A 27,007-nucleotide genomic window follows, 5' to 3' on the forward strand; every position below is an offset into this window, starting at 1 on the left:
GTCAATGAACAAAGCCTTTCTAAATTTGTTATTTACACAGAAATAATACCTCTGAGGCTTCTGAACAAAAAGATCTTCTTGAGAAGATGATTTTAAAATGTGAAATATTCCTTTATTCCCATGGAAGTTTCTCCTTTCAAACCATGGGGAACTACCTGCTTCAGACTGAAGCTAGGACCTTCGCTTCAACTAATGCTATTTTTAAATGTAAGTGTTCGTTCAGCATAACGCCAGGTCTCTTTTTTTTTCGTTTCATACAAATAATCCACGTTATTTTGTTTTTTTGCTTTTTTGGCAGTGATTTTTGACAAGGGGACGAGGAGAGACCAGGAGGGTTGGGGGCCTTCTAAAAGAAGGGAGGAAATGGAAAAAGAGCCACAGAAGACAAGGGGATGGAGTCAGAGGGAGGCTGCGGGAAGCAGACCCGCAGAAGAACTCCAGGCAATCTGTTTTCTCAGAAGTTCTGCCCCCTTGAGCCCAAAACCCTAGTGAGAGCACAGAGCTCATTTGTCTCTCCTGGGAACAGGCACAGCCAGGATGGGACTGTCCCTGTCTTATACTCAGTCGTTGAGTCCCAGCCCAAATGGCCCTTGGAACGCTGTATGCATATGTATGTATGTATAACCAAATCACTCTGCTGTACACCTGAAACTAACACAATATTGTAAATCAACTATACTTCAATAAAAAATAAATAAAAATTAAACTTAAAGACTACTGACTGAATTCTCCTAAACCTTGACTTTCTCATCTACACACTATGGGGACTGAGCTAACTGACCTCAGCGCTCCTTCCTAGCCCCCCAGAACCTCAGGCTGCTGTTCTTTCACAACTGGTGGCTCAGTGGTTAAGAATCCACCTGCCTATTGTAAAAAGTGCTGCAATGAACATTGTGGTGCATGCGTCTTTTTGAGTTATGATTTTCTCAGGGTATACGCCCAGTAGTGGGATTGCTGGGTCATATGGTAGTTCTATTTTTAGTTTTTTAAGGAACCTCCATACTGGTCTCCGTAATGGCTGTATCAATTTACATTCCCACCAACAGTGTAGGAGGGTTCCCTTTTCTCCATACCCTCTCCAGCATTTACTGTTTGTAGATTTTTTGATGATGGCCTTTCTGACCAGTGTCAGGTGATAGCTCACTGTAGTTTTGATGTGCATTTCCCTAATAATTAGTGATGTTGAGCATCTTTTCATGTGTTTGTTGGCAATCTGTATATCTTCATATATACACTACCAAATAGATAGCTAGTGGAAAACAGCTGCATAGCACAGGGAGATCAGCTTGGTGCTTTGCGACCACCTAGAGGGGTGGGATACGGAGGGTGGGAGGGTGACGCAAGACGGAGGGGATATGAAGATATATGTACGCATATAGCTGATTCACTGTTGCACAGCAGAAACGAACAGAACATTGTAAAGCAATCATACTCCAATAAAGATGTTAAAAAAAAAAAGGCAAAAAAGAATCCGCCTGCCAACACAGGGGACACGGGTTCGAGCCCTGGGCTGGGAAGATCCCACATGCCGTGGAGCAACTAAGCCCGTGCGCCACAACTACTGAGCCTGTGCTCTAGAGCCCGCGAGGTACAACTACTGAGCCCACGTGCCACAACTACTGAAGCCCGTGCGCCTAGAACCTGTGCACCGCAACAAGAGAAGCCACTGCGATGAGAAGCCCACGCACAGCAACAAAGAGTAGCCCCCGCTCGCCGCAACTAGAGAAAGCCCGCGCGCAGCAACGAAGACCCAACGCAGCCAAAAGTAAATAAAATAAATAAAATTTAAAAACAAAGAGGGAGGGGCCCCAGGCCCACGCCGAGGATGCCTACAGGGCCTAGTGTGCCATCCGAACAAGGAGCGGCAGGCCGATCCACTGCAAGTTTTTGAGCCAAAGACTGCTACGGTCTGACTTCATGTTAGAAGGATCACGCTGGTTGCTGTGTTGAAAGAGACAATGAGGGGAAGGGTGGAAGCGTGGAGACCAGGCAAGAGGCTATTACGGTAATTCAAGCAAAAGCCCCAGCTGGCAGGGGTGGAGGTGGTGGGAACTTGCCAGATACTGGATAGATTCTGAAGGTGAAGCCAAAGCAAATATGACTCCCAAGTTCTTGGAAGAATGTGAGGGGAGGAGCTGGAGGCGGTAAACATTTCTGGGAACAAAGATACCGGTGGCAGTTCCCGGGGCCAAGAGGGTCAAGAGGATATATTTGAGGATGGCAAGCGTAACAGCATGTTGTAATGCTGGTGAGAGTGGGGTAACACTTCCCAAAAGCCCCATCGTTAATAATAACGCCGATGAAGATGCAGGAGAGACAGGGGAGGATGCGGGCGCGCTGAGCCCGGGGAGGAAAGCAGGGAGGTGACCCAGTGCCCTGGCGGGGACACTGGCTTTCGCAAGGATTATAAAAATTCCATCCTTAGTATAAGAGTCTGCAAACTGGTTCACCTATCTCCCATCCTCCTTTGAACCTGGGCAGCCTTTTTTCCGTATCTGAAGGAGAGCAGCCGAAGAAGCGATGTTGCAGGACTTGCCAGGCTGGGACAGAAAAGGTGGGAGGGTTTCCACCTCACCAAGCACTCCTTCTCTCCCCATCTCTCTGCCTCTCTCTCCACTTGAACTGGAGCTCTGAGCCACCAGCCTTGGAAGAAGCCCGGGGACAGCACAGCTGCCATAGTGGAGAGACCACGTGGAGCAGTGGCAGCCCGCAGCTGTGGAGTCTCCCCATCCAGGCAGCAGACCTGTGCGGGGCTGAGTCCAGCCCCAGACACCGACTGCAAGTGGCGGCCACGCCCAGCACCAGGGCCACCTCAGTGAACCCAGTGAACCCGTGGGCCCGCCACACATAACACGCCAGGACAGCGGTGGTATCAAGCCAGCGGGTTTTGGGGTGAGCTGCTCCACGACGCTGGGTAACTGGACAGGAGGTCAGGCAGGACGGGCGGGCACACAAGCAGAGGGGAGCCGCTGAGCCATCTCTTCCAATTGCTCTTCCAGTTCTCTGATGCACTCGGGGAAGGAGGAAGCTGGGTTATCAGCTAAGAGTGAGCAGCCGGCACGAGGGGCTGGGGGTAGAAGAGAGGGGAAGGTGGAGAGAGCCCTCCAGGAAGAGGAAGTTGGGTGTGATCACCTGGTGGCAGGTAGAACCTCTCTCCTTTCTGTAGTGCACGGGGATTCCCCTTCTGGTCTTTATTATGTAATTGTGCATGGCTTTGATCTGCTTAGATTTAATGACTTGCAGCAAAATCCTTCTCCATCCTCCGGCTCATCTACCCAGTAGCCAGTCCGAAGGCCAACATACCTGCGGGCTACTATGAGCCAGACTTCAGGGGACAACAGCTAGGTGCCCTCAGCTACTCCTCCCATTTAGTTTTAAGATCACAGAGCAGAAAAAAAGCCACGTTGCCTGAGTTGAAAAGCAAGGGTTGGAATATGCATTTCTGGTGGAGGGAGGCACTGAAACCAAGCTATGGAAGCAAAGGATGTCATGGCGCAGTGGGGATCCCGTAAATGGATGGGCTGCGTTGAACCTGGAGGTGATGGCCAACTGGAGAATCAGGAGAAAGAAACCTGGACGAGGCAAGGAGTGGGGGAGCAATTGTGGGAAACCCTTGAATTTGAATTCACTAACCTTTTGTCACATTGCCATGACACTGAATTGTTTGAGAACTAGATGTGCATTGTATAGATCACCCTAGGGGCTAACGGAGGGCAGAGAATAAGGGAAGTTATGTGCCATTGTTTTATAGGCCAGCCTCCACCGGGAATTTCCCTAAAAGACTTATGACCAAATATCCCCTTTTTGCAAATTTTGAAATATTCCTAATTATAGGCTAACCTCTGTAAAATGTAATTACCATGGACATCAAAGTTTCATTATGTAACAACCAAACAATTAAGTACAAGGATATAACCCACTTACTTAAATAAAGAGACTTTTTATCATTTCCCTTCTACCATTTTAGCCCAACAGACCTAGCTTTCAAAATAAAAGAATAAAATGATATAAAGTAGTCTTACATAAATTAGGAACTCAACAGCTAGTATGCATCACAACAGGCACGAAAGACCGTAAGATATTAAATCTTACTTGACATTATACCCTATCCCCCTTTTTACATAAATCACAATTGGCACACTTTTTTTGTAATGGGCCAGTCAGTAAATATTTTGTTTTGCAGGCCACATGGTCTCTGTCACAACTACTCAGATTTGTCCCTGTAGCGCAAAAGCAGTTATAGACAATATGTAAACAAATACACAAACAATAAAGCTATTGTGGGCACAAAAATGTGACTTTAATATAACTTTTATGGGCCACAAAATAGTATCTTCCTTCGACTTTTTCAGTCATTTAAAGAGATAAAAAAAATTCTTAGTTTGTGGGCTATACAAAAACAGGTGGCAGGCTGGATATGACCCACGGCCATCATTTGCCATCCCAGGCCTAAACTTTGGTGGCTTCAGAGATATAAATGATATATTCTTGGGGTGCAAAGACACTGGTTGGTTCATCTGTAATGACTGTTTTTAATTTCAACACCATCTTCCCTACTTTTAAACCATCAATTTTGATTAATTTAGTAAACGAAATCCTTGTTATCTCTTTGGCGATGAAGAAATTTGCTGCAGTTAACTACTGTTATTTTGGCACGTTCTCTCTAACACTCATCTCCCCATTCCTGCATCTATTTCACACAGTGAGAAGCAGTTCAGTACTAGCGAGGGCTTCGCCAGTGGAAAGGTTTGATCGTAAATCCTTATTCTGCCACCTAAGCGCTCTCTGACTTTGGTGAATCACTTTCCCTCCTGAGCCTCTGATTTCTCAACTGTCAAATGGTTAGAACGCAGGGCTCTCTTGCGAAACTATTAAGAAAAATAGGTAACCCATTTACTCAGGCAAACCGTCATCACAGATTAACCAACATTTAGTAAGTGTCTAGTATGTGCATTAAAAACATCAGGAATATACGATACTTAATTTCTAGCTTGCTTTTTCCATTTACCATTATATCATGAGTATTTTCTCATGTCATTCACTATTCTTTTAAGAAATGTGATTTGATGGTTACATAACATTCCACTTAATGGGTGGACCACAATTAATTAACCCCTTCCCAACACTGGACATGAGATATTCTCTTTGCCACGCTGCATAGACTATCTTCGGAAATTGTTTGTGACATCCCTGATTGTTTCTTTAAGAGTTTCTAGAAGTGGGGTTTCCATATCAAAGGGTCTGACCTATAAGTATTCATAAGATTGAATAATTTTCCTATGCTTTTTGGCCTTTTCTATTTCTTCTTTCAAAAGTTGTTTTCAAGTCTTTCCTTATAAAAGATATCCCAATTTTTTTTCAGGAGTAAATTATCATAATTGAAGCCCACGGTGACTGACTGTGTCCCGGGTGGAAGTGTGTGCCGGGCCAGCTTGGTCGAGGTAAAGCAGAGGGGTCTCGCTACCAGAGTCGAGCTGCCCAGCCAAGACCACAAGCTCTTACCCTCTTGAAGCCCCAGCTCCCTCATCTGTGCCTCACAAGGCTGCTTGGAGGGTGAAATCGACACAGAGACATCCAGCCCTTAGCATTATGCTCAGTTTGTAGTAAGTGGTCAGTTAAATGTGAGCTCTCTTCATTACAATCAACCTTACCATGCCATCCCTCAAGGGGCAAAGGCAGATGCGGGCATGGGTTTGCCTAAAAATAGACATCTGAGTTTCTAGGAAATGAAACTTTAAGCGGTTGCTTCTTTTGTAACATAGTGCCCTGTGGTTAACTCTTCATTAGACCTTAGACACGAAATGAGCCCAGGCGCCAACATTCAGATCTAGAAGTCAGAGGGGGTTCCTGGTGCAGGCACTCCATTGTGTCTAACTGGGGTGACAAAACAATTTCAAGAAAAGGTCACTGGTGTCTTTTTGTGAAGAACTTTGGGCATACCTAATAACGCACAGCCCTTGCAAAGGATTTGAACATATATTTTGTTATCTGAGCCCCTGCAATGGCCCTGCAAGGCAACTGGAGAGGTACAGTAATGCTCATTTTATAGCCAAAAAGAGTTGAGCTTCAGAGGGCTCAGGTGATACGCCCAAGGTCCCCCAGCTAGTGACTGAGAGAGCCAGCACTGACAGACTCTCTCCTCGACTAAACTTTAGTTAGGCTTCTCTAAGTCACTAGGCTTTGATTTGGGGGCTTTTGTGTCCATGTGGCCAGTTTTAGCCAGAATCCTGTTAGGCCAGTTTAGCCAGAATCCTGTTAGGCCAGTTTAGCTAGAATCCTGTTAGGCCAGTTTAGCCAGAATCCCTCACCACGATATCTGATCAGCCCTGCTATCTGATCAAGCCTCTCATCCCTACCATCCCCCAGGTGATGATATCCCATCTCCCTGGGCTGCTTTCAGCAAGAACCCTGTCAGGTCGGTCCAGCCAGAATGCCCCCTAACCCTGATGTTTCCTCTTAGTAATTTTCCAACCACTGACCCCCACTCTGCTCCTGGCCTATAAATCCCCATGTGCCTCTGCTGTATGTGGAACTGAGCCCAGTCCTGTACTATGGTCCCGTTTCCCCGACTGCTTTACGTCCTGTCCCCTTCTGCTTTTCTGTGACCATACGCGAGCCCAGGCTCCTTTATTCCTACTCCTGCCCGTCTGCCCCTGCTGCCACACACACATACTCGTTCAGACGCCACCAAATGCTAGAAAAAGCAGAAAGGAACTTCAGTGCTTTCTACGGTTCTAAAGCCAAAAAGGTGAGGTGAAAAAAGTTAGACCTATAGAAGCTATTTCCCCAATTCAAACATCCACTCCTCCTCAGGGTGGGACGCAGTAACTCCTGTCGGAAGTTGCACAGAGCAAGTATTGATTAATCTGAAATTACAAAAGACCCCCATGATTAATCTGGATTGTGAAAGATCACGGAAGAAGTTTTCCTCAGCAAATAACCGAAGTACAGATACTTAAACATCTCTCCTGCCAGCCGGTTTCAGTTCTTCCCACAAAAAATGACAGATAACACTTTTTAGGGATGTCTTAGCTGTCCTTACCATTTTTAGTCTTCTTCCAAAATGAAACAGAGAGGTCTGGTTGAAGAAAGCAGAGCATGAGAGGTGTCAAGATCAGCCTGAGATGGACCCAATAGCATCAACTAAGGTAAAGAGAAAACACCAAACTTTACATTTCAGAGACAGCAAAGTACTGAAGCTTCAAAGCGTGCTGGGAACATGGCTCTAATACGTGCTGCTGAAAACACCTATTAATAGGATTTACTTCCTGAAAGTTATCTAGCCTAGAGACACACTCCAGAAAACCATTTCTAACATTATTACAAAGTCTGACTTTATCTTCGAAGAAATGACATTTGAGACTACCAAAACTCATTAGATTCTAAAAGAAATTTTTCTTTTGCATGTGATTTGGGTTCCCTCTCCTCCCCTCCCCTCTCTCTGAGAATGGCTTATAGATCTAGTTATTTAAATGACCTGAGTTTGTCCCAGTGTTGAAAATACCTTTCTTGGCTGCATGGAATGATTCGAGGTCTGGAGTCTCCTGAAGTGAAGAGATAGGCTGCAGGAAACCTAGAGTCACAGAGACTCCAGGCTGCCAGCCGTGGAGCTTCCAAGTGCAAAGACAAGGTTAGGGGGTTGGGGGAGGAGCGTGACTATTTAAGCCATCTCAGACATGAGGTCTGCAGAAGCAGCAGGTTCCTCTTATTTCTACCACCACAATCGGGGCAATGTCATGTCTAAATCCAAGCAACCTGGCTGATCTATCTCCTTTCTTCTAGGAGTTTCTCCACCTCAGCACTACTGCCATTTTTGGTGAGATAATTCTTTGTGGCATCGTAAGATGTTTAGCAGTATCCCTGAATTGAACCCACTAGACGCCAGTAGCACTGCCCCTTGACAATCACAGGTATCTCCAGACATTGCAAAATATCCCCTGGGGCGCAAACGTGCCCCAGATTGAGGACCACGGTTCTACAAGTATCTTAGAGACACGTCTAAATTTCCCTCATTCTGTCTTAGGCCCAGCTGAAAGGGACTCTGGTTTCTAAGCAGGGGCAGAGCTTCCAGTTGGTTCCCTCACTTCAATGAAACGAGGGCAGCTGCACTCACAGTCCAGGGTCATGTAAAACCTGCTTCTCAAAGTGGGGTTCCCGGGAGAATCGCTCCCTTCTGAACTGATTATTGGCGCCTTTTGGAGGTAGAGTCAAAATATCAGTAGTTATGTTTAAATGTCTTTAGTCCGCCTAGTCGCCCCAGAGAGAATTTGAAAATTGCCAAGTGTGCCACAAGAAAAACAGCTGACAGCCATCAGGGTTAATCCACTGAATTGAAAAGTCAATAGTGCCCCAGATCAGCTGAAAAACTATTAGATACAATAATAAGTGATCTTTATTAAGAGTTTATTATGAACCGGACACTGTTTTAACTGCCTAATATGTGTGATCTCATTAAATACTAAAAAAATGAAGTAAATATCTTATTGTCCTTTTTTTTAAAAAACAAATAATGGAATCAATGCAGAAGAGATACTGGACTTTCCCCAGGTCACATACCATGTAAGTGATAGTCACACAAGCAAAAATCAAATGCTCTCTTAGCAAACCACTTTGCCATGCAAACAATATGTAAAAATCAATAGCTTTCTCACATATAAACAATAACTAACCCAGATGGATAATAGGAGAGATTCCACGCAAAACAGCAACAAAAATATGAAATACTTGGGAAGAAAACTGACATGAAACACTTGGGAACGAAGCAGGTGGTAGACGGGCAGGGGACAACGATGCCTTCCCTAGCAGGCTGCTTGCTATGCATTTGTCCCTCAAATCCACTCTCCATGCCTTCCCACCCGGATCTGTGTCCCAAGAGGCTGGGCTGTACAAACTTCATCACTAGCTGGCAGATTTCCGGATGGGTTTGCCCAGTGGGGAGAAAGGTCAGAGTATTTACCCCTGGGCTCCCTCCCTCTCCGATGCTGTGGGTTGGCTGCCACTCTGCAATGATGCTCTTGTCAGGTGATGCTCCCCCACTCATGGCCACTCTTCCTGAATTCCACTAATTGTTCCTTCGCCTTGCCATTTTAAGCCTGGGATTGTGAAGACTCAACCCTTGAAACGTGGCACCCTTGCTGGGGATTTCCCTAAACCCTGCCCACGCTGTCATGAATAGTCACTTTGCTAAACTCATCAATTTCTGACTCTGAGTGTGTCACTTGTTTTCTCTCAGGACCCTGGAAGATGCAAAGAAGACGTAAATAGATGAAGAGAAATAGATGGTTATTAGGGCTAGAGGTCACAGCTGGGCATTTTTCATTTATCACAAAGATTAGGGTTATGTCATCCATAAATGTCATCTCCTCTGGATAGTAAAGGGTACATGACCAGATATCTCTCATAAAAATGAGGCATTGGATCTGACTGGGTTAAGACCCCTGGTGAGAATAGTCAGGTAACTTCTGAATGAAAAAGTAACAAGGGGAGGATTTCTCTTCTCGATCTATAAATGCATCATAAACGCTGCATTGCCTACAATGGCATAGTGCCAGTACATCAGTGAAAAGGAGGAGATAGCAAAGTTAAATAAAAGCACACATAGGAGGGACTTCCCTGGTGGCACAGTGGTTAAGAATCTGCCTGCCAATGCAGGGGATATGGGTTCGAGCCCCAGTCCGAAAAGATCCCACATGCCGCAGATCAACTAAGCCCGTGCACCGCAACTACTGAGCCTGCGCTCTAGAGCTTGGGAGCCACAACTACTGAAGCCCGAGCGCCTAGAGCCCATGTGCCACAACTACTGAGCCCACGTGCCACAACTACTGAAGACCTCACGCCTAGAGCCCGTGCTCCATAACAAGAGAAGCCACCACAATGAGAAGCCCACGCACCGCAACCCCTGCTCGCCGCAACTAGAGAGACAGCCCGCGCGCAGCAACAAAGACCCAAGGCAGCCAAAAATAAAAATTAATTAATTAATTATTTTAAAAAGCACATATGGGACATTAAAGTCACATCAATGGCAAAAGGAATTATTAAGATAAAGTTGGGCAACTGGCTTAAAGTTTAGAAAAAAATTAAGCTCTAGTCTTACCTTGTTTCTTACATCAAAATTTCATATGGCTCAAAAATTCAAATGTAAGACATTGAACATTAAAAGTACTGGAAGAAACCACAGATAAATATTTTTATAATCTTGAAGTGGGAAAGTCATTCTAAGTATGACAACAACAACAAACGAAGACCAACAGCAACGACCCCAGAGTCTGAAAGAAAACATCAGAAAATTTGACTACATAAAAATATATCTGCTTACTCATCTATAAAGTGAGGGATGAGGCTGTGTGATCAGTAAAGGCACATCCAGGTTTTATATGGTAAGATCCTGAGGGATTATGATACCATTATGCTTTCTTGTATTGTTATTTATCTTTGATTCTATCTGCTAGGCCCCCAATGAGATTGCAGACCCCTTGAGCTAAGGATGCATTGTCCCCAGCATCTCGTCCAGAGTTGCTATTTAAAAATCATTCTTCATGATAAAAATGAAAGTGATCATGAAAATAAGAATAATTTGATCACTTAGGTCAGTTTTGAGAAGAAGAGCTAGTCGTGGCCCCCGTGAGCTACCTGCATCTGGGTGACGTCGTGGGTCCAGGCCCCCCCCCCGCCCCCCCCCCCCCCCCCCCGGTTAGTTGGCTCAAGAGAAATGACTGGATGAAGACGATAGAGTGCTTCTATCCATCTTGTGAGGACAGGCCTCTCACCGGCTGGGTTACCGCATACTTGGTTTGCTAAGTCTCACCGCATTTCTTTTTTTTCCTTTTAGATGGAAATAGAGAAGATGGAAAGGGCCCTTGGTGGGGAGTTAAGGTTTAGTAGAGGGTTGGTAAATTTAGGAAGTTGGGACATGCCAATATTAAAAGATTATTTGTTGTTTGTCTGAAGTTCAAATTTAATTGGGTATCCTGTATTTTATCTGGCAGTCCTAGTTTAGTGTCATATTTTAATCTAGGGGATTAAACATTGGAGGACTCCTATGATTAAGTTTCTGAAATTAAAAGCAAGTCCAGGCTTAAGTGGCATCCAGAGTGGTGGGTGAACAAGTATACAGCTGGGTACAGAAACCCCGGGTGTGAGCCCCAGGGCTGCCATCTGACTCTGACATAGACATCAAAGGGGTTGAGTGGAAACTTAGCATCATACATACTCTCCTAAAGCTGTTGGGAACCTAAATAAATACCTTAAATAAATTGCTCTAGTCCAGCTAATGCTGTGTGCCCGGCATGGGGAACCATAACGTCTTAATGTTTCTCTATTTGGGCGAGCATGTGAATGCAAACAGGACCCCACTGCTTCCCCAATTTCTGTTGGCTGTTTCCACTCTTGCATGCTGAAAGTCAGGGTTGGCTTGAGGAAAAGGAGAGAAAACTTTAATGACAAGCATCATAGTATTTTTATAACAAGGCTGAAATGTTAACCCTTTCAGTTAGATACAATCATGAACGTTTTTCAAATAAAAATCTTTACTAGAAAATTTCAAACTAACACAACATTGTAAAGCAATGATAAAACTAATAAAACTCCAATAAAAACTAATAATAAAAAAAGAAATTTGCAGATACCATGAGCCTGCTCTTTGTAAAGGACACGTGGAAATAGAACACAGCCTCCATAGCTCCTTCGTATATATTTTTAGCATTGTAAAGCCCCAGTGTCATAATTAACCTTGTCTTTTGTTTCATTCCCCCCACCTTTTTAAGAAAAATTTAAAAAAAAAATTATTTTTTTTTAACATCTTTATTACCCCCTCCTTTAAACTGAAATGTGAAGCACTTCTCTGCTTAGTCCTGTAAGTTTCATTTTACCTTGAAATGAAAGTGTTCTGAAAAAGTCCTTGACAGGATATGCAAATTCATATAAAAAAAACCTTCTTTCGTGTTGAGGGCTGGTCCCACATAAATATTAGAGTTTACCAGATGAGTCCAAAGGCCCTGATGCAAATAATGGAGTGGATGACTTAGTTAGAAAGAGAAAAGGTTATTTATGGAGGTAATGGTCGCTAAGCAGCTCTGCCTGCTGCCCTGGAAAATCAGAAGCAGCTTTGCCAGGTGGGCACCACAGATAATCCCTCTTGCCATTTGGTTTCTGTAGACTCATAAGTGGATTCATTAGTACTGAGGTAGAGTGCTAAGAACACTTGCTTGGGAAACGAGAGACGTAGCTTTGTAATAAAAATGTGACCTCACACCCGTACATTCCTTCATGTTTATCACGCCATTGAGTTAGAGGCACCATCACTCACAAAGCCTAAGAATAAAACACCTGTGAGGTGTCTACTGTTTTTATTTATTTATTTATCTACCTATTTATTTATTTATTTCTGCGTTGGGTCTTCATTGCTGCACGCGGGCTTTCTCCAGTTGTGGCGAGCAGGGGCTACTCTTCATTGTGGTGCGCAGGCTTCTCACTGCGGTGGCTTCTCTTGTTGCGGAGCACGGGATCTTGGCACGTGGGCTTCAGTAGTTGTGGCACGTGGGCTCAGTAGTTGTGGCGCACAGGCTCTAGGGCGCAGGCTCCGTAGTCGTGGCGCATAGGCTTAGCTACTCCGCGGCATGTGGGATCTTCCTGGACCAGGGATCGAACCTGCGTCCCCTGCATTGGCAGGCGGATTGTTAACCACCGCGCCACCAGGGAAGTCCCGAGGTAGCTATGGTTAAAACCTGGTTTGCCCCCGAGGAAGCTGATACTTCAAGAAGTCATATATCTAATATGCAAAACCGGGTTGCAATTCATGTTTTTTTTGACTCCACTGCCCATGTTCTTTCTGAAAGTCATCTAATCAGCCAGGACCTCAGCAATTCAACCAGATAATGACAAAAAGTCCTTTTTGAACTTATTTTCTATATTTGATGTAACTGTTCATACTAAAAGCTATCATGTTTCAGTGATTTATTGCTGTGTAACAAACCAATCCAAAATGTATCGGCTTAAAACAGCAACCGTTATGTTTGTTCACCGTTCTGTCATTTGGCTGGGGCTCTGCTGGGCTGTTCTGTTTGTCACATTTGGGGTCTTCCACGAGATTGCAGTCAGATGGCTTTGTTCACCTGTTGCAATGGGGATGGTTGGGGAGGCTGTGACTTCTTGCTCTTTTTCTTTCCATGTGGCTAGAGTGGGCTTCTTTTCATGGTTATTAGATCCTAAGAGTGAGCATTTCAATATAGATAAGCCCCAGTGTGCAAGCACTGCTAAGCCTTGTTTGCATCATCCTTGCTAATGTCCTACTTATTGGCCAAGCCCAGAGTCAATAAGGAAAGGCACTCCGCAAGAACATGCATATTGGGAAGCATGGTTCACTCAGAACCACCAAAGTGATGGTCTACCACCTGTGATATATACAAGAGAAAGGTAAAGGGATATGTATTTAAGGCAAAATCTGTTGTTTTCAGATTGTTTGAAGGATACTGGATTCAAAACATTTTACTTTAGAATACTCTGCAGCCTCTAAAAGTCATGTATTAGAATACTGAATGAGAGAGGGCAGACAGCAGAAGGAAGAAGAACTACAATCCTGCAGCCTGTGGAACAAAAACCACATTCACAGAAAGATAGACAAGATGAAAAGGCAGAGGGCTATGTACCAGACGAAGGAACAAGATAAAACCCCAGAAAAACAACTAAATGAAGTGGAGATAGGCAACTTTCCAGAAAAAGAATTCAGAATAATGATAGTGAAGATGATCCAGGACCTCAGAAATAGAATGGAGGCAAAGATCGAGAAGATGCAAGAAACGTTTAACAAAGACCTAGAAGAATTAAAGAACAAACAAACAGAGATGAACAATACAATAACTGAAATGAAAAATACACTAGAAGGAATCAATAGCAGAATAACCGAGGCAGAAGAACGGATAAGTGACCTGGAAGACAGAGTGGTGGAATTCACTGCTGCAGAACAGAATAAAGAAAAAAGAATGAAAAGAAATGCAGACAGCCTAAGAGACCTCTGTGGCAACATTAAATGCAACAACATTCGCATTATAGGAGTCCCAGAAGGAGAAGAGAGAGAGAAAGGACCCAAGAAAATATTTGAAGAGATCATAGTCGAAAACTTCCCTAACACGGAAAAGGAAATAGCCACCCAAGTCCAGGAAGCACAGAGAGTCCCATACAGGATAAACCCAAGGAGAAACACGCCAAGACACATAGTAATCAAATTGGCAAAAATTAAAGACAAAGAAAAATTATTGAAAGCAGCAAGGGAAAAATGACAAATAACATACAAGGGAACTCCCATAAGGTTAACAGCTGGTTTCTCAGCAGAAACTCTACAAGCCAGAAGGGAGTGGCGTGATATATTTAAAGTGATGAAAGGGAAGAACCTACAACCAAGATTACTCTACCTGGCAAGGATCTCATTCAGATTCGATGGAGAAATCAAAAGCTTTACAGACAAGCAAAAGCTAAGAGAATTCAGCACCACCAAACCAGCTCTACAGAAAATGCTAAAGGATCTTCTCTAAGTGGGAAAAGCAAGAGAATAAAAGGACCTACAAAAACAAACCCAAAACAATTAAGAAAATGGTAACAGGAACATACATATTGATAATTACTTCAAACGTGAATGGATTAAATGCTCCAACCAGAAGAACTAAGCTCACTGAAGGGATACAAAAACAAGACCCAACAGAGCCAAAAATAAATAAATAAATAAAAATAAGCTATCAAGTTAGATGTGGGTGAGATAAATAAAAAGGGGAAAATATCTGGAGAGTCTGTACTCAGATTGTTGTGCATATGTTTTTAAGTTCTCACTCCAGTTAAAATTTTTTAAAAAAGATAAATAATAGCTAATGTATTCCAGGTACGGTTTGTGGAAGACAGGTAATCCTGGACCCATACTCAAGGGGTCATGGCCCCACCTAAAAACAATTGGTGAATGTAACTGTCAGGTACTGTGAAAGGTTTGAGACAGTACCATCCTTGCCAGCTAACAAGTTCATCTGCCACAGGTTCCTGGATACTGATAGAATACAAGAGACTCCTGGGTCAGGGACAAAGGACTTTAGCACTCGTGGCACAGCAGGTACCTGTTCCCTTTGTCCCCCCAATGCCACGGAGTGGCTCTGGGTGGATGCTATGCATGAAGTGGGTTTGCATCATAGCTGAGGAACCCCGAGTTTAGAGAAACCAAACATTTGTAATGGGCTGCAAGCAAAGCTCACTGAATTTTGCCCAGAGGGAGGCACTGTCATTATTAGACCGGACAGCAATCAAACCTGCCACCTGCCCCAGAAAGGGACGCTATCTCTGTCTTACAAAACTATCTACTATCTTCTGCTTGCTATATAAACATCCTTGAAAAGATTATCCAGAACCAAGGCTCTCAATGCCTCTGCTCATGAGATTTACAGAACTGCAAGAGACCCGTGGAGAACTGTCTCCCCAAATAAGTCCATTTATATAATTCAAGTTAAAATACAATATTTAAGTCACATACAGATCCTTTTTTAATAAGAGTCTCTGGGTGTGGAGAAAAGGGAACCCTCCTACACTGTTGGTGGGAATGTAAATTGGTGCAGCCACTATGGAGAACAGCATGGAGGGTCCTTAAAAACCTAACAATAGAACTACCATATGATCCAGCAATCCCACTCCTGGGCATATACCCAGAGAAAACCATAAATCAAAAAGACACATTCACCACAATGTTCACTGCAGCACTACTCACAATAGCCAAAACATGGAAGCACCCTAAATGCCCATCAACAGATGAATGGATAAGGAAGATGTGGTATGTATATACAGTGAAATACTACCCAGCCATAAATAAAAGAATGAAATAATGCCATTTGCAGCAACAAGGATGGACCTAGAGATTATCATACTCAGTGAACTAAGTCACACAGAGAAAGACAAATATCGTATGACATCAACTATATGTGGAATCTAAAAAAATGATACAAATGAACTTACAAAACAGAAACGGAGTCACAGACATAGAAAACAAACTTATGGTTACCAAAGGGGGAGTGGGGGGAGGGATAAATTAGGAGTTTGGGTTTAACAGATACACACTACTGTATATAAAATAGATAAACAAGGTCCTACTGTATAGCAGAGGGAACTGTAATAAATATCTTGTAATAAACTATAATAGAAAAGAATCTGAAAAGGAATACATATACACACACATCTATAAAACTGAACCATCTTGCTGTACACCAGAAACCAACACAACATTGTAAATCAACTACACTTCAATAAAAAAAAAAATAGACTCCTTGATTTAACTGACTTTTTGTTGCTGTTGTTTAACTGACCAATGGTGTTGAAAAATACAGTGTTAAATAAAACTGCTTCCATTACTTTTCTCTTGGTTCCAGCTTCCCTCCTAAAAACACTTGTTTAAAGGAGATTCCCATATTAATAAAATCATTGGAAATTCCTTAGCTATTAAGGAGTGTGTGTTGAACCCATTATTACAAATGATTAAGTATTGTTAATTTTAACATTTTTTTGGTAATAACTCTATTTTCACCAATGGAATCTTATACTTTGTGTTTCTAGAAAATAAACATTGTCTTTTTCTATCCATAAAACCAAAGCATTAGAAACAACTCAAATATTCCAAGCTACTAAGTGCCTGGCAATTATAGTTTTTGGGTGAGTGAAAACAAATACCAGAAATTTCTAATATAGGTACATTCGAATCTTCAGATAAATTGAAAGCTGCTATTCTCTCCAAATGTCCGCAGAGTAGGCATAACTTTTCAGCTGAATACAAGAATTACAATTAAGGGTAATTAAATTGATTGTAACTTACTAGAGTCAGAACCATCTTCTCGAAGAAGGAAAGGATCCTCCCCTACACGATGGTTCAAGCTTGGCTGCACAGTAGCATCACGTCATCGAGGGTCTTTAATAATCCTGATATCTGGATGCTCCACAGGCCAATTAAGTCAGAATCTCTGGGGGCAAGGCCCAGGCATCAATTTCATCAATTTCATTTTCTTTAACTGAGGTGTAATTGACATATAGAATTATTAGTTTCAGGTGTACAACATAATGATTCAATACTTGTATATATTGCCAAATGGTCACCACTATGAGTCTAGTTAACATCCATCACCACACAGTTATACATTTTTAAAAATTAATTTCATTTTCAGCAATATTTTTAAAAGCTCCTTAGGTGGCCCCATATGCAACCAAGTTTGCCAACTACTAAACTAGAGGACTTAGCCTTACAGTGTAGTTCTCAAACTTTAGTGTATCAAACCCCGTGCCTGCCACACCCCTACACCCAGAGTTTCTGATTCAATAGGTCTGGGGTGGGGCCCAAGAATTTGCATTTCTCCTAAGTTCCCTGGCAATGCCGCTAGTCCAGGACCACACTTTGAGAACCACTGCCCTACAAAATTACCATCACCTTAAAAACACCCACGACCCAGGGTTGTTATTTTAAATCTCCCCACGTTAGCATGACTATGAAAAAGGACCAGGCAAATGCCGTGAGTGCAACGAAAGACCTTTTTTTGGAAGAAGGAAAGCGAACAACCAAATCTGCAGAAGCAAGCATTCCAGGTTGATGGAAGTTACCACACCATATTTTGTGCTTTCTCTCACTGCCCTGAGGCTTAATGATAAACTCCTTCACCCTCGTGAGATAGTGATCAGAATGCTGGAGGAAACACCTGGGCTACAGGAAACACCTCCAGCCGCAGAAGCAAGAGGCCCATTTACCAGCCACAACGTTTCTTCTAAGGAACAGTGTGACCTTAACTGAGCCCGTCACTTCATCTCTTCGGGCCTTAATTTCCTCATCTGTAAAACGAGTCTCAAATGTTCCATCTAACTCTGAAATCTTATCAATTCCACGACATTTGACAAGAGAAGTGAGTTGCTCTACGGTTTGACCACGTTAGACTCTGGCCATCTTATGAGAGTTCAATCACGGAAGGGCCAGGATACCCACCACCTGCAAGGCGCACAGGAAATCTCTGCTCTCTGGATGTCACCGTTGAAGTCAGACTAAAATTCAGTCACCTCTTTAAAGATTACCGTAATCGGTTTCTTGGTTCAAACAGAAACGTGTCAGGCATATGGATGGATCATAAAATAAGGGGCTTTCATGTCACACATATTTCTTTTTTTGACCAGAACAACTCAGTTTGATAGCTAACAAGCCAAAAGAATAAAAGATTCCACAAACTTGTGTGGCCTTGTCTTTTCCCATCCCAACCCTATTTTTTATATATACGGTGATGTCTCCCATTTCCTTCTTGAGGGGCCTCTATTCTTCCCAAAGTCAGAATTATGCTTTTCAAACATATATCCCCCTTTTTATTTCACACAGATGATAATATGCTGCACATACTTCTTTGCTGTGTATTTTTAAAAGCGTGTTCCGCCTTAGCAACGGTTCCCCAGCTGTGCAGTAGGGATCTCACCCCAATTCATGGCAGACGTAGGGATCGGTGTTTGAAGCCCTGCATCAAAAGGATAATGCAATTATTTTGGTGTAAAATTTCATGTCACAGCAAACACTGGTGTTTACGTTTTTAAAGTGACTTATGATTGCCATTGTCTTATCCACTTCGTCCTAAAATGCTTTTCTACTTGAGAGTGGACCAGGGGCCAGGGGCCAGGATGGATCTCCTCTGGAATTCTGACCAGGATTAAGGAAGAAGGTCCTGGTTAAAATAAATCAGTGGTTCTCAACCAGGGGCGATTTTTGCCCCCAGGGAATATTTGGCTGTATCTGGAGACATTTTTTGGGTTGTCACAAATGTGTGTGTCTTGGCCCCCAGGGAAGAGGCCCCATGACAAGGAATTATCTAGTGCAAAATGCCAATAGCGCTGAGCTTGAGAAACCCTGAAATAAATTATCCTGATATACACACTATTACATATAAAATAGATAATTAATAAGGACCTAATGTATAGCACAGGGAACCCTTCTCAGTACTCTGTAATGGCCTATATGGGAAAAGAATCAAAAAGAGTGGATCTGTGTATTTGTATAACTGAGTCACTTTGCTGTACACCTGAAACTAACACAACATTGTAAATCAACTATACTCCAATAAAACTTTTTAATAAATAATAAATATGTGCAACTCCCCTCCCTGAGGGGAGGTGTCTGACCCCAGAGGAAGGCTGCTGCCCCTCCCTTCATCCAGCTTCCCTCCCCCAGCCCCATTCTGAAATGCTTCCGTCAGGGACCTTGAAACGTTTATTGAAGATAAAATTGGCTCTGAGGAAAATATGTAATAAACTTAAGAAGCTAATAATCATAGGAAAAAAATGATTAACAGCAGAAGCGCCCCAGAAATGGCTAGGAAATCAATAGAGTATCTTAAACAGGCTTTTAAGCTGGAAGAGATGTAGTCATGCACCTTTTAAACAAGCGCTCCTTTGTTCTATTTACATTTTAATGCTGAGTGTGACTGTCTTGGTAGACTTGACATAAATGATGCTGACTGTAGTTTTTTTTTTTACAATACCGAAAGAGAAATACACCAACAAAAATACTAAAAAAAAAACCCCCAAAACAAACAACAAAAACCCCGCCCGCACTGTTGCCCTTGCTCCGAATGAATGATCATGTCTGCAAGGGCAGGGCGATCATCCTCCCATGTTGCCTACACCACATGCTTGTGTATAAAACAATCCATGTACACTCTAATGGCTTAATACATGTAAGCCTTGGTCACGTATTTCATTTATCTGGTATTTCCCTCAGAGCCCCATCCTAACACAATGGTCTGCTAGTAACTGCTCCATCAAGAACGAGTGGGTGAGCGAGTGTGAGACCCCCTCCTTCACTTTGCCCGTGGAAGAAATCATCAAGGCAGCCCAGAAGAGTACAGGTACAAATCTTCCATTTGACATCTGTCTGAACCAAAATGTACATAAGAGTCAAAAGACAGAGGAGCAAGAGGTATTTCTCAGATGAATTATAGTTCCTATAACTTGCACACATAAAACAAAACACCTCCAAATGATAAGGGTCAAGACTGCATTTACGGTTGCGCCAATGCAAGTCAGTAAGGAATTACTGACTCATCAAAAACCAGCCTTCTTGTGCCAACTGGTTTTCCTCCATGTGCTCTTTTATTTTTTTAATCTTAAAAAAATATTTATTTATTTATTTTTGGCTGCATTGGGTCTTCGTTGTTGCACATAGGCTTTCTTTAGTTGCGTCGAGCGTGGGCCACTCCGCTATGGTATGTGGGCTTCTCATTGTGGTGGCTTCTCTTGTTGTGGAGCACGGGCTCTAGGCACGTGGGCTTCAGTAGTTGTGGCACATGGGCTCAGTAGCTGCGGCTCGCGGGCTCTAGAGCACAGGCTCAGTAGTTGTGGCGCACGGCCTTAGTTGCTCTGTGGCATGTGGGATCTTCCCGGACCAGGGCTCGAAGTTGTGTCCCCTGCATTGGCAGGCGGATTCCTAACCACTGCGCCACCAGGGGAGCCCTTTTATTCATAGGACACTGTTCATGAATTGTGTCTTCATTGAAGTGTTGCTCTTTGAAGGCTATGAAAGCCGTCAGTGGGGAAATGAACGCACAGTTACTGCCGAGAGGGGTCTGTCCCTTTCAATACTTTAAGTGGCTGCTCTGCAGCCCTGGTCCTAAAACAGGATATTCTGAGGCTTCAGGAAATTTCGGGTCCTTCCTTGGTTCTTTAGATGAGTATACTGTCAGTGGCACTTCCTGAGTTCATTCTATAGCAAACATACACTAAAATGTGCCCCCCAAGAACCCCTCTGATGATTTGACAAAGTGACCCAAGTTCAGTCTAGGTCCTCACAATTTTTTTGTAACTCATGGTCAGTCTTAGCTTCGAGGCAAGAAGCTAGTAGATTTAACACTCTCTGCATAGGGAAAATCAGAGAATCATGCATCCTCAGACACAGAAGGTCAAGTGCTCACAGACATAAGAGTCCCTCAAAGCACAGAAGGGTGATGTCCATCAGCAAATATTTAGGGCACTCTGCCTTCTGTCTGGACTGTTCCCCGGGGTCTCTAAAGACCACTTATGGCTTTAAAGGCAGCTCTGCCAAAGGACTGGCAGTCAAGCCAGGTCTTGAATGCGTTTCCTAAAGCTGTCCCCCCTTTTCCCTCTTTTATTTGTGACTACAGCCTTCAGCTTCTACAGTTAATTGACGATGGATTTTTTAAAAACTGTGACGCCACAGGTCGTTGGCACATTGTTGGGCTTGTCATATAGCCTCCTTTGTGTTGCAACTGACACAAGATCAGAGCCACGCTTGTGAGATTCGTTAGCCAAGGTGGTGCTGGGGATCCAGAACTATCCACATTAGAAGAAAGAGAATTAGAGTGACTGAGCACCCTGGTGTGCCCAGGACTGCAGGCTTTCCTGGGATGCAAGACTTCCAGAGGTAGCACTGAGAAAGTCCCCTGCAAGCCCAAACAAGTTGTTCACCTGATGGAGAAGGAACCATCTTTGCCACATTAGGACCACAGCCTTCAGTTAGTGTAGTCCAACTAAATCTAGCATAGAGGTCATGGCCTGTTACAACTGCTGGGAACTTTAGCAATCATCTACCCCCTTTTTCATGAAGATACTCAGACTCAGAGTGGTATAGACATTTTCCCCAGGTCACACAGCTTGCTGGTAGGATATCAGGAACCAGACCCTAGATCGCCACAGTTCCAATTTAGGGCACTTTCCACTGCATTACATTTTTTGCTTTGCCAGTCTCTTTCTATTGCTCCTGCAGAATGAGTTCAGCTGGGTTTTCTTCTGACCACAGGACTTAGCCATTAGAACAGTGAAAACTGCTGTTTGTATTGGGCACTGATTTTTTTTTTTTTCTTTTCTTTTTGCGGTACGTGGGCCTCTCACTGTTGTGGCCTCTCCCATTGCGGAGCACAGGCTCCGGACGCGCAGGCTCAGCGGCCATGGCTCATGGGCCCAGCCGCTCCGCGGCATGTGGGATCCTCCCAGACTGGGGCACGAACCTGCGTCCCCTGCATCGGCAGGCGGACTCCCAACCACTGCGCCACCAGGGAAGCCCTGGGCACTGCTTTTTTTAAATGTTGGGATAGTGAATGGAATCAGGTTGCTGTGAACAGCCTCAATTGGTCACCATCTCCATTACCACATGTCATCCATTCCTGTCATTTCTACAGCCCAGCAAAGTGTCTTCAACATGCAACCATTTGTCATCACCAAATGCTACCCTTGGTGCAGACGGTCACGTGCCAGGACAACGTACCCCTGGGTGAGTGGATCGTGTTTGTGACTAGCTCCCAGGCACGTGGATTAGCATCTAGAAAGTGCATGAGAATCTTGCTTCGTCATACTTAGATTCTTTCAAAGGGAAGAAAGAAGATGCCTGTTCTACAAACTGAGGTTTATGTACAAAACAATCGGTTCTAAGCTCTTTACAGATATCCTCTCATTTACTCCTCACCACATCCTCTGAGAGAGGTACTATTATCCCATTTCACATACAAGGAAACTGAGGCACAGAGGGTGTGAGCAACTAGCCCAAAGAGGTTTTGTCGTTGTCGTCGTCTTAAGTCTAGTAAGTGGCAGAGTCTGTTTCTGGGCCTCACGCCCTTTCAAGGGAGAGAACAAGAGCTCAGAGGTGAGAGTAGATGAAACCAATCCAGAACATGGACTTGGAAAGCAAGGGAAAAGGTGGAGGGCTGCGTGCCCGGGGTGCAGGAGATAAGCCGATTAGGTGAAGATCTGCAGTGAAAAGGAGCGACTCTGTCAGCTGCTGCGTGCAATGTACACAAAGGATAAGGCAGTACGTTTCAGCCTCACTTCCATCTTCACTGGCTATCCTCACTCTAACGTAATAAGTACCACACACCCTGTGCTGTCCTGCTTCAGTCCATGCTGGAGTACAGCCAGTGGTTCTGGAAAATTCTGCCATGAAGTACCATCGGTAACAGCAGTCCCTTCACAAAGCCCTTTCTTACCTCCCCAGCCTCATTCGACCCTCTGAACCTCTGAGTATTGCATCTTCCCCTTGGATGCTTAGCCTGGCCAGCCAGTAGGTCAGGTGGTGGGCTGGATAGCACCTGCCGTATGAAATCAAACACTTCCGAGGAGGTGTGTGTGACAGGACTAATGAGGTGAAACTGTAAAGTTGGCAAAATGATTTTGGTGTTTCCATCTCTCCATTTTCTTCCTCCCTTCTATTACATTTTGTCCTGTTTTGTCTTAAAACTGTGATCTTCTCCAGCGAACTTGGTTTTAGTTCTTTATGTTTCACTGGGACTTTTTACGACAAACTGTTGTCACTCTCAGCATTACCCACACTTTAAAGCTGAGCTTTCCTGGGAGAACCATAATTAGAAGTTTACTTTGTCCAGGACTTCCCTGGCGGTCCAGTGGTTAAGACCCTGCACTTCCACTGCAGGGGGCGCGGCTGCGATCCCTGGTCGGGGAACTAAGATCCCACGTGCTGCACGCACGGTGTGGCCAAAAGGAATTTTTTTACTTTGTCTCCACGAGAGTAACTTAAAGCATCACAGAATAGGTGACAGTTCCTGGTGCTTCTGAAATCAAAGCATGTGAAAAACTTCTATGGGGCCTACATTTAAGTTTGGTCCGTTCCAACCTATGGATATTGAACACGACTACTCTGATGTATAAACACACAGTGCAATCTTCAATTTTATAGGAAACATCTAGAATTCTTACATGGCCCAGATATTATGCTTTGGGGCAAGGAGAGTGCTCATCAGTTCTTCGGAAACACCTTCGAAGTGGAGAAGAGTTGACTTCAATGAACTTCTAGCTTTTCTGTAACTTTATGTGCTGGGCTACAGCCATGATGTAGCAAACACTTCAAGGTACCCGTCAAAACACATCACTCCATCAAAACATATTACTCCACAATGATGATACAAAGTATGAAAGAAAGAAGGAGCATGATTTTATTGAAATGTTTTTAGTACAGTGTTGGAAGATCTTCGAATCCTATATTCTAAACCAATACAAGCACTGCAAATGATGTAGTTCCTCAATCTATCTGACATCATATCTACCAAAGGAAACTTATAATACGAATCTCTTTAAGTTGGTTAATGTCATTTAAGTTGGAAACTGAGCAACTTTGGTACGTTCGTATTTCTCTGGCTCCCCTTTTTGGCTAGACGTACGCCAAGTCAACCGCCATGCAGCAGAGTCAGACAGGACCAATATATTTGGTGGTTTCACTGAAATGTTTCCACATAAGCAGCAAGGGACGCACAAGTTCTGGGATTAAGCTGCTCTCAAGGCTGTCTTCATCATCTTTTTTGAACCGGACCATCAAATAGTTAAGGGCTACATTGCCGCTGCGCAGGGCTACGTCTAGTCTATTTACTTGAAAGATGTACCAGAAGTACTTTAAAATACAAAAGTGGAGATAAATAACCATAGAAACAATCAGTTCTTAATTCAGAGAATGACAATACCAAGTTTTATGTCTTTATCTGAAGATCATTATTTTAAAACTAGCTCTATGTGTTAGCCTCTTAAATCTTAGATGAAATGACTACCTTTAAATCAACTGGTTTTAGTCATTGTCAACATGTCTACACTGGGATGCGAAGCTGTCTACCTGCGTGTGTTCATAACTACATTTTCATTTCTCTATGCATAGAAATTTCAAGAAATACAGATATCACTCATTTGTCAAAAATAAAAATTACATACATCTAAATAGGCTCTTCACATATCTCGCACCAACTCCGGTCTAGATAACGTCCATCGTATTGCATAGCTGACCTTAACGAGGCTACACTATGATTTTTTTCTCAAAAGCCCTCTTAAGGTACAGCAAAATGCTAGTCTCTGCAATGACTAACATGATACTTTTAAACTTTGATTCACCCTCTGCTGTAGTGAAGTTTGAAATCTTAAAGACTGCTATTCAGGTCTGTTAACAACTTAAACAGATTTCATTTTTCCACCCACAGAATTTAGATCAGAGACGTTCTTCTCCTCAAGTTTTGAGATTTAGCACAAGGAGATTGTTATTTATTATTCCTGGGCTTTGTCTGCGCGGGCACATTTTCTTCTTTGGGGGTGGAAGCACTCAGTTGGTTGTCCACCAACGCGCACTTAGGAAAATTCAGAGTCGATGCCTGCCGCCTGCCACTGGAGGTGGGGGCCCTCACTCAGGAGTCGTCAAAAGCCACCTGTGGATAAAGCTATCTTCCCTCCACTATCGCTCCTGGGCCACCATTTGAACATTGCCTTCATGGAGCAACTAATGTTTCCTTATTTGTCCTTTTTTTGTAGGCCTTTCTCACCCACACTTTTTATGTAACAGCTTTAGTTACAATAATCTGTTGCCTAGGAGGCTTGCTACTTGTGATGACAAAAGGCAAAAGACCATGAGATCAACACTAAGGAAATAATATTTAAATATGTAGTTGGAGGCACCCACAAACAATTCACCTTTTGCTCATGTCAAAAGCAAAACAGAGATCAGACTAGTAAATGTGAGGGGACTTAGGGAAGAAGTCTTTGTTGCGATGGAAACCCACAACATGAAACTCTTGGAAAAAAGGCAAAGTAAAAGCTAGAGCTAAAAACAGGACATTAAAAAAAACAAGATGGGGGCTTCCCTGGTGGTGCAGTGGTTGAGAGTCCGCCTGCCGATGCAGGGGGCACAGGTTCGTGCCCCGGTCCGGGAAGATCCCACATGCCGTGGAGCGGCTGGGCCCGTGAGCCATGGCCGCTGAGCCTGCGCGTCTGGAGCCTGTGCTCCGCGACGGGAGAGGCCACAACAGTGAGAGGCCCGCATACCGCAAAAAAAAACCCAAAAAACAAAAACAAGATGGCAGGACATGAGGTGCATCTGGGATGGACACAGCATGAATGTGACAGTGAACTTGCAGACTATCTCAAAACAGTTTCTCAGTCAGCTCTATTGCTGAACATAATTTTGGAATTTTAGAGCAAGGTATTTCAGATAAGTGACAGTTATGATTTTTAGAAGTGGCAATAAAAAAATACTGAACTACATTGCCTCTGATATGTCTAATGTTTACCAGAGATAAACATGTCAGTGGCCATCTTCAGCTACATAAAATTTGGTCCAAATTAAGCATAATAACCCAAATGATTTATTGGAAACCTGATCACTAAAACAAATACTCAAAATTCAGGGTATTATAAATTCTCTAAGGTTCACTTAGAAGCAAAAGACTACTTCTCTACAGGGTTTCACCCAAATGTCCATAAGCATTATCATTTTATATTTACACAGAGGCTGTAATCTGAGCTGACCTTTGGTAACCCTGAAATACATAAACTATGAACTTCCACAATGGAATTATAAACTTGAAAGTCGTGGCCTCAAAGCACTGAAAGAACAAAGGAAAAAAAGGTCACCTACCAGAACAGATCACGATAACAAAAACATTTCTCACTTAAAGATCAAATAACCACTGCCCTCCCCATCAAACTGAAAACAAATGGTCAAGAGCTTTAAGAGGGGGAAAACCAGTGGACCTCGGAGTATACAAAGATCTGATGCTTTTGCATTAATATAACTGCTTAGTCCTAAAGCTAATGAATCAGACAAATGCACGCAAGTCAGAAGCCAAAGCAGGCTTGCTTCCACACCTCACATCCTGGATTTACAGTGGGACGTGGCTGAACAGGTAAGACACAGATTCACCGTTGTGGGTCCTTCGAATCGCCTCGGCCAAGATCATCGAAATGTCAATAACCTAAACACCAATGAAAAGACAGAAAAGAGGAGAGGAAAGTGGGACATCTCAGTCATGTTTAATTGGAAACTTAGAAGCCAGAAAGCCTAGAAACGCTTTCTCCAGCACATAAGATGTGCTACTATCGAACCTCCCCACAGCCATTTCTTCTGAGAGGACAGACAGTTTTGGGTCTGTCTTCAAATTACAATCCTGTACGGGATCCTGGAAGTGAGGTTTTTCAGTGCAGATACTTCAAAGGCTTTACAGGGCCGCTGTTAACCAGAGACATCCTTTACTTTCGGTGTCTG

General features: G+C 43.4%; 2 protein-coding genes across 4 annotated transcripts in view; both read right to left on the reverse strand.

The window, feature by feature from the left end:
- The window catches only part of TLR7 (toll like receptor 7), a 29,594-nt gene extending 12,683 nt beyond the window's left edge, over nt 1–16,911 (reverse strand). The window contains exon 1 of the mRNA XM_081221692.1: nt 16,829–16,911. Within this exon, the coding sequence (XP_081077818.1) occupies nt 16,829–16,843 (15 nt within the window). The 5' untranslated portion in view covers nt 16,844–16,911. The remainder of the gene's footprint in view (nt 1–16,828) is intronic.
- Nucleotides 16,912–18,384: 1,473 nt separating this feature from the next.
- PRPS2 (phosphoribosyl pyrophosphate synthetase 2) overlaps nt 18,385–27,007 on the reverse strand; it is a 32,949-nt gene continuing 24,326 nt past the window's right edge. The window contains exons 7-8 of one of the 3 annotated variants that reach the window (XM_081221696.1): nt 26,611–26,717; nt 18,385–18,494 (exon numbers count right to left, since the gene is read on the reverse strand). In XM_081221696.1, the coding sequence (XP_081077822.1) occupies nt 26,625–26,717 (93 nt within the window). In that variant the 3' untranslated portion in view covers nt 18,385–18,494; nt 26,611–26,624. Of the gene's footprint in view, nt 18,495–23,904; nt 26,718–27,007 lie in introns of those variants that run through there. The other 2 variants (XM_081221695.1, XM_081221694.1) reach the window with 2 other exon arrangements.

Source organism: Mesoplodon bidens (assembly GCF_964165515.1).
Source record: "Mesoplodon bidens genome assembly, chromosome: X".
Classification (NCBI taxonomy): Eukaryota; Metazoa; Chordata; class Mammalia; order Artiodactyla; family Ziphiidae; genus Mesoplodon; species Mesoplodon bidens.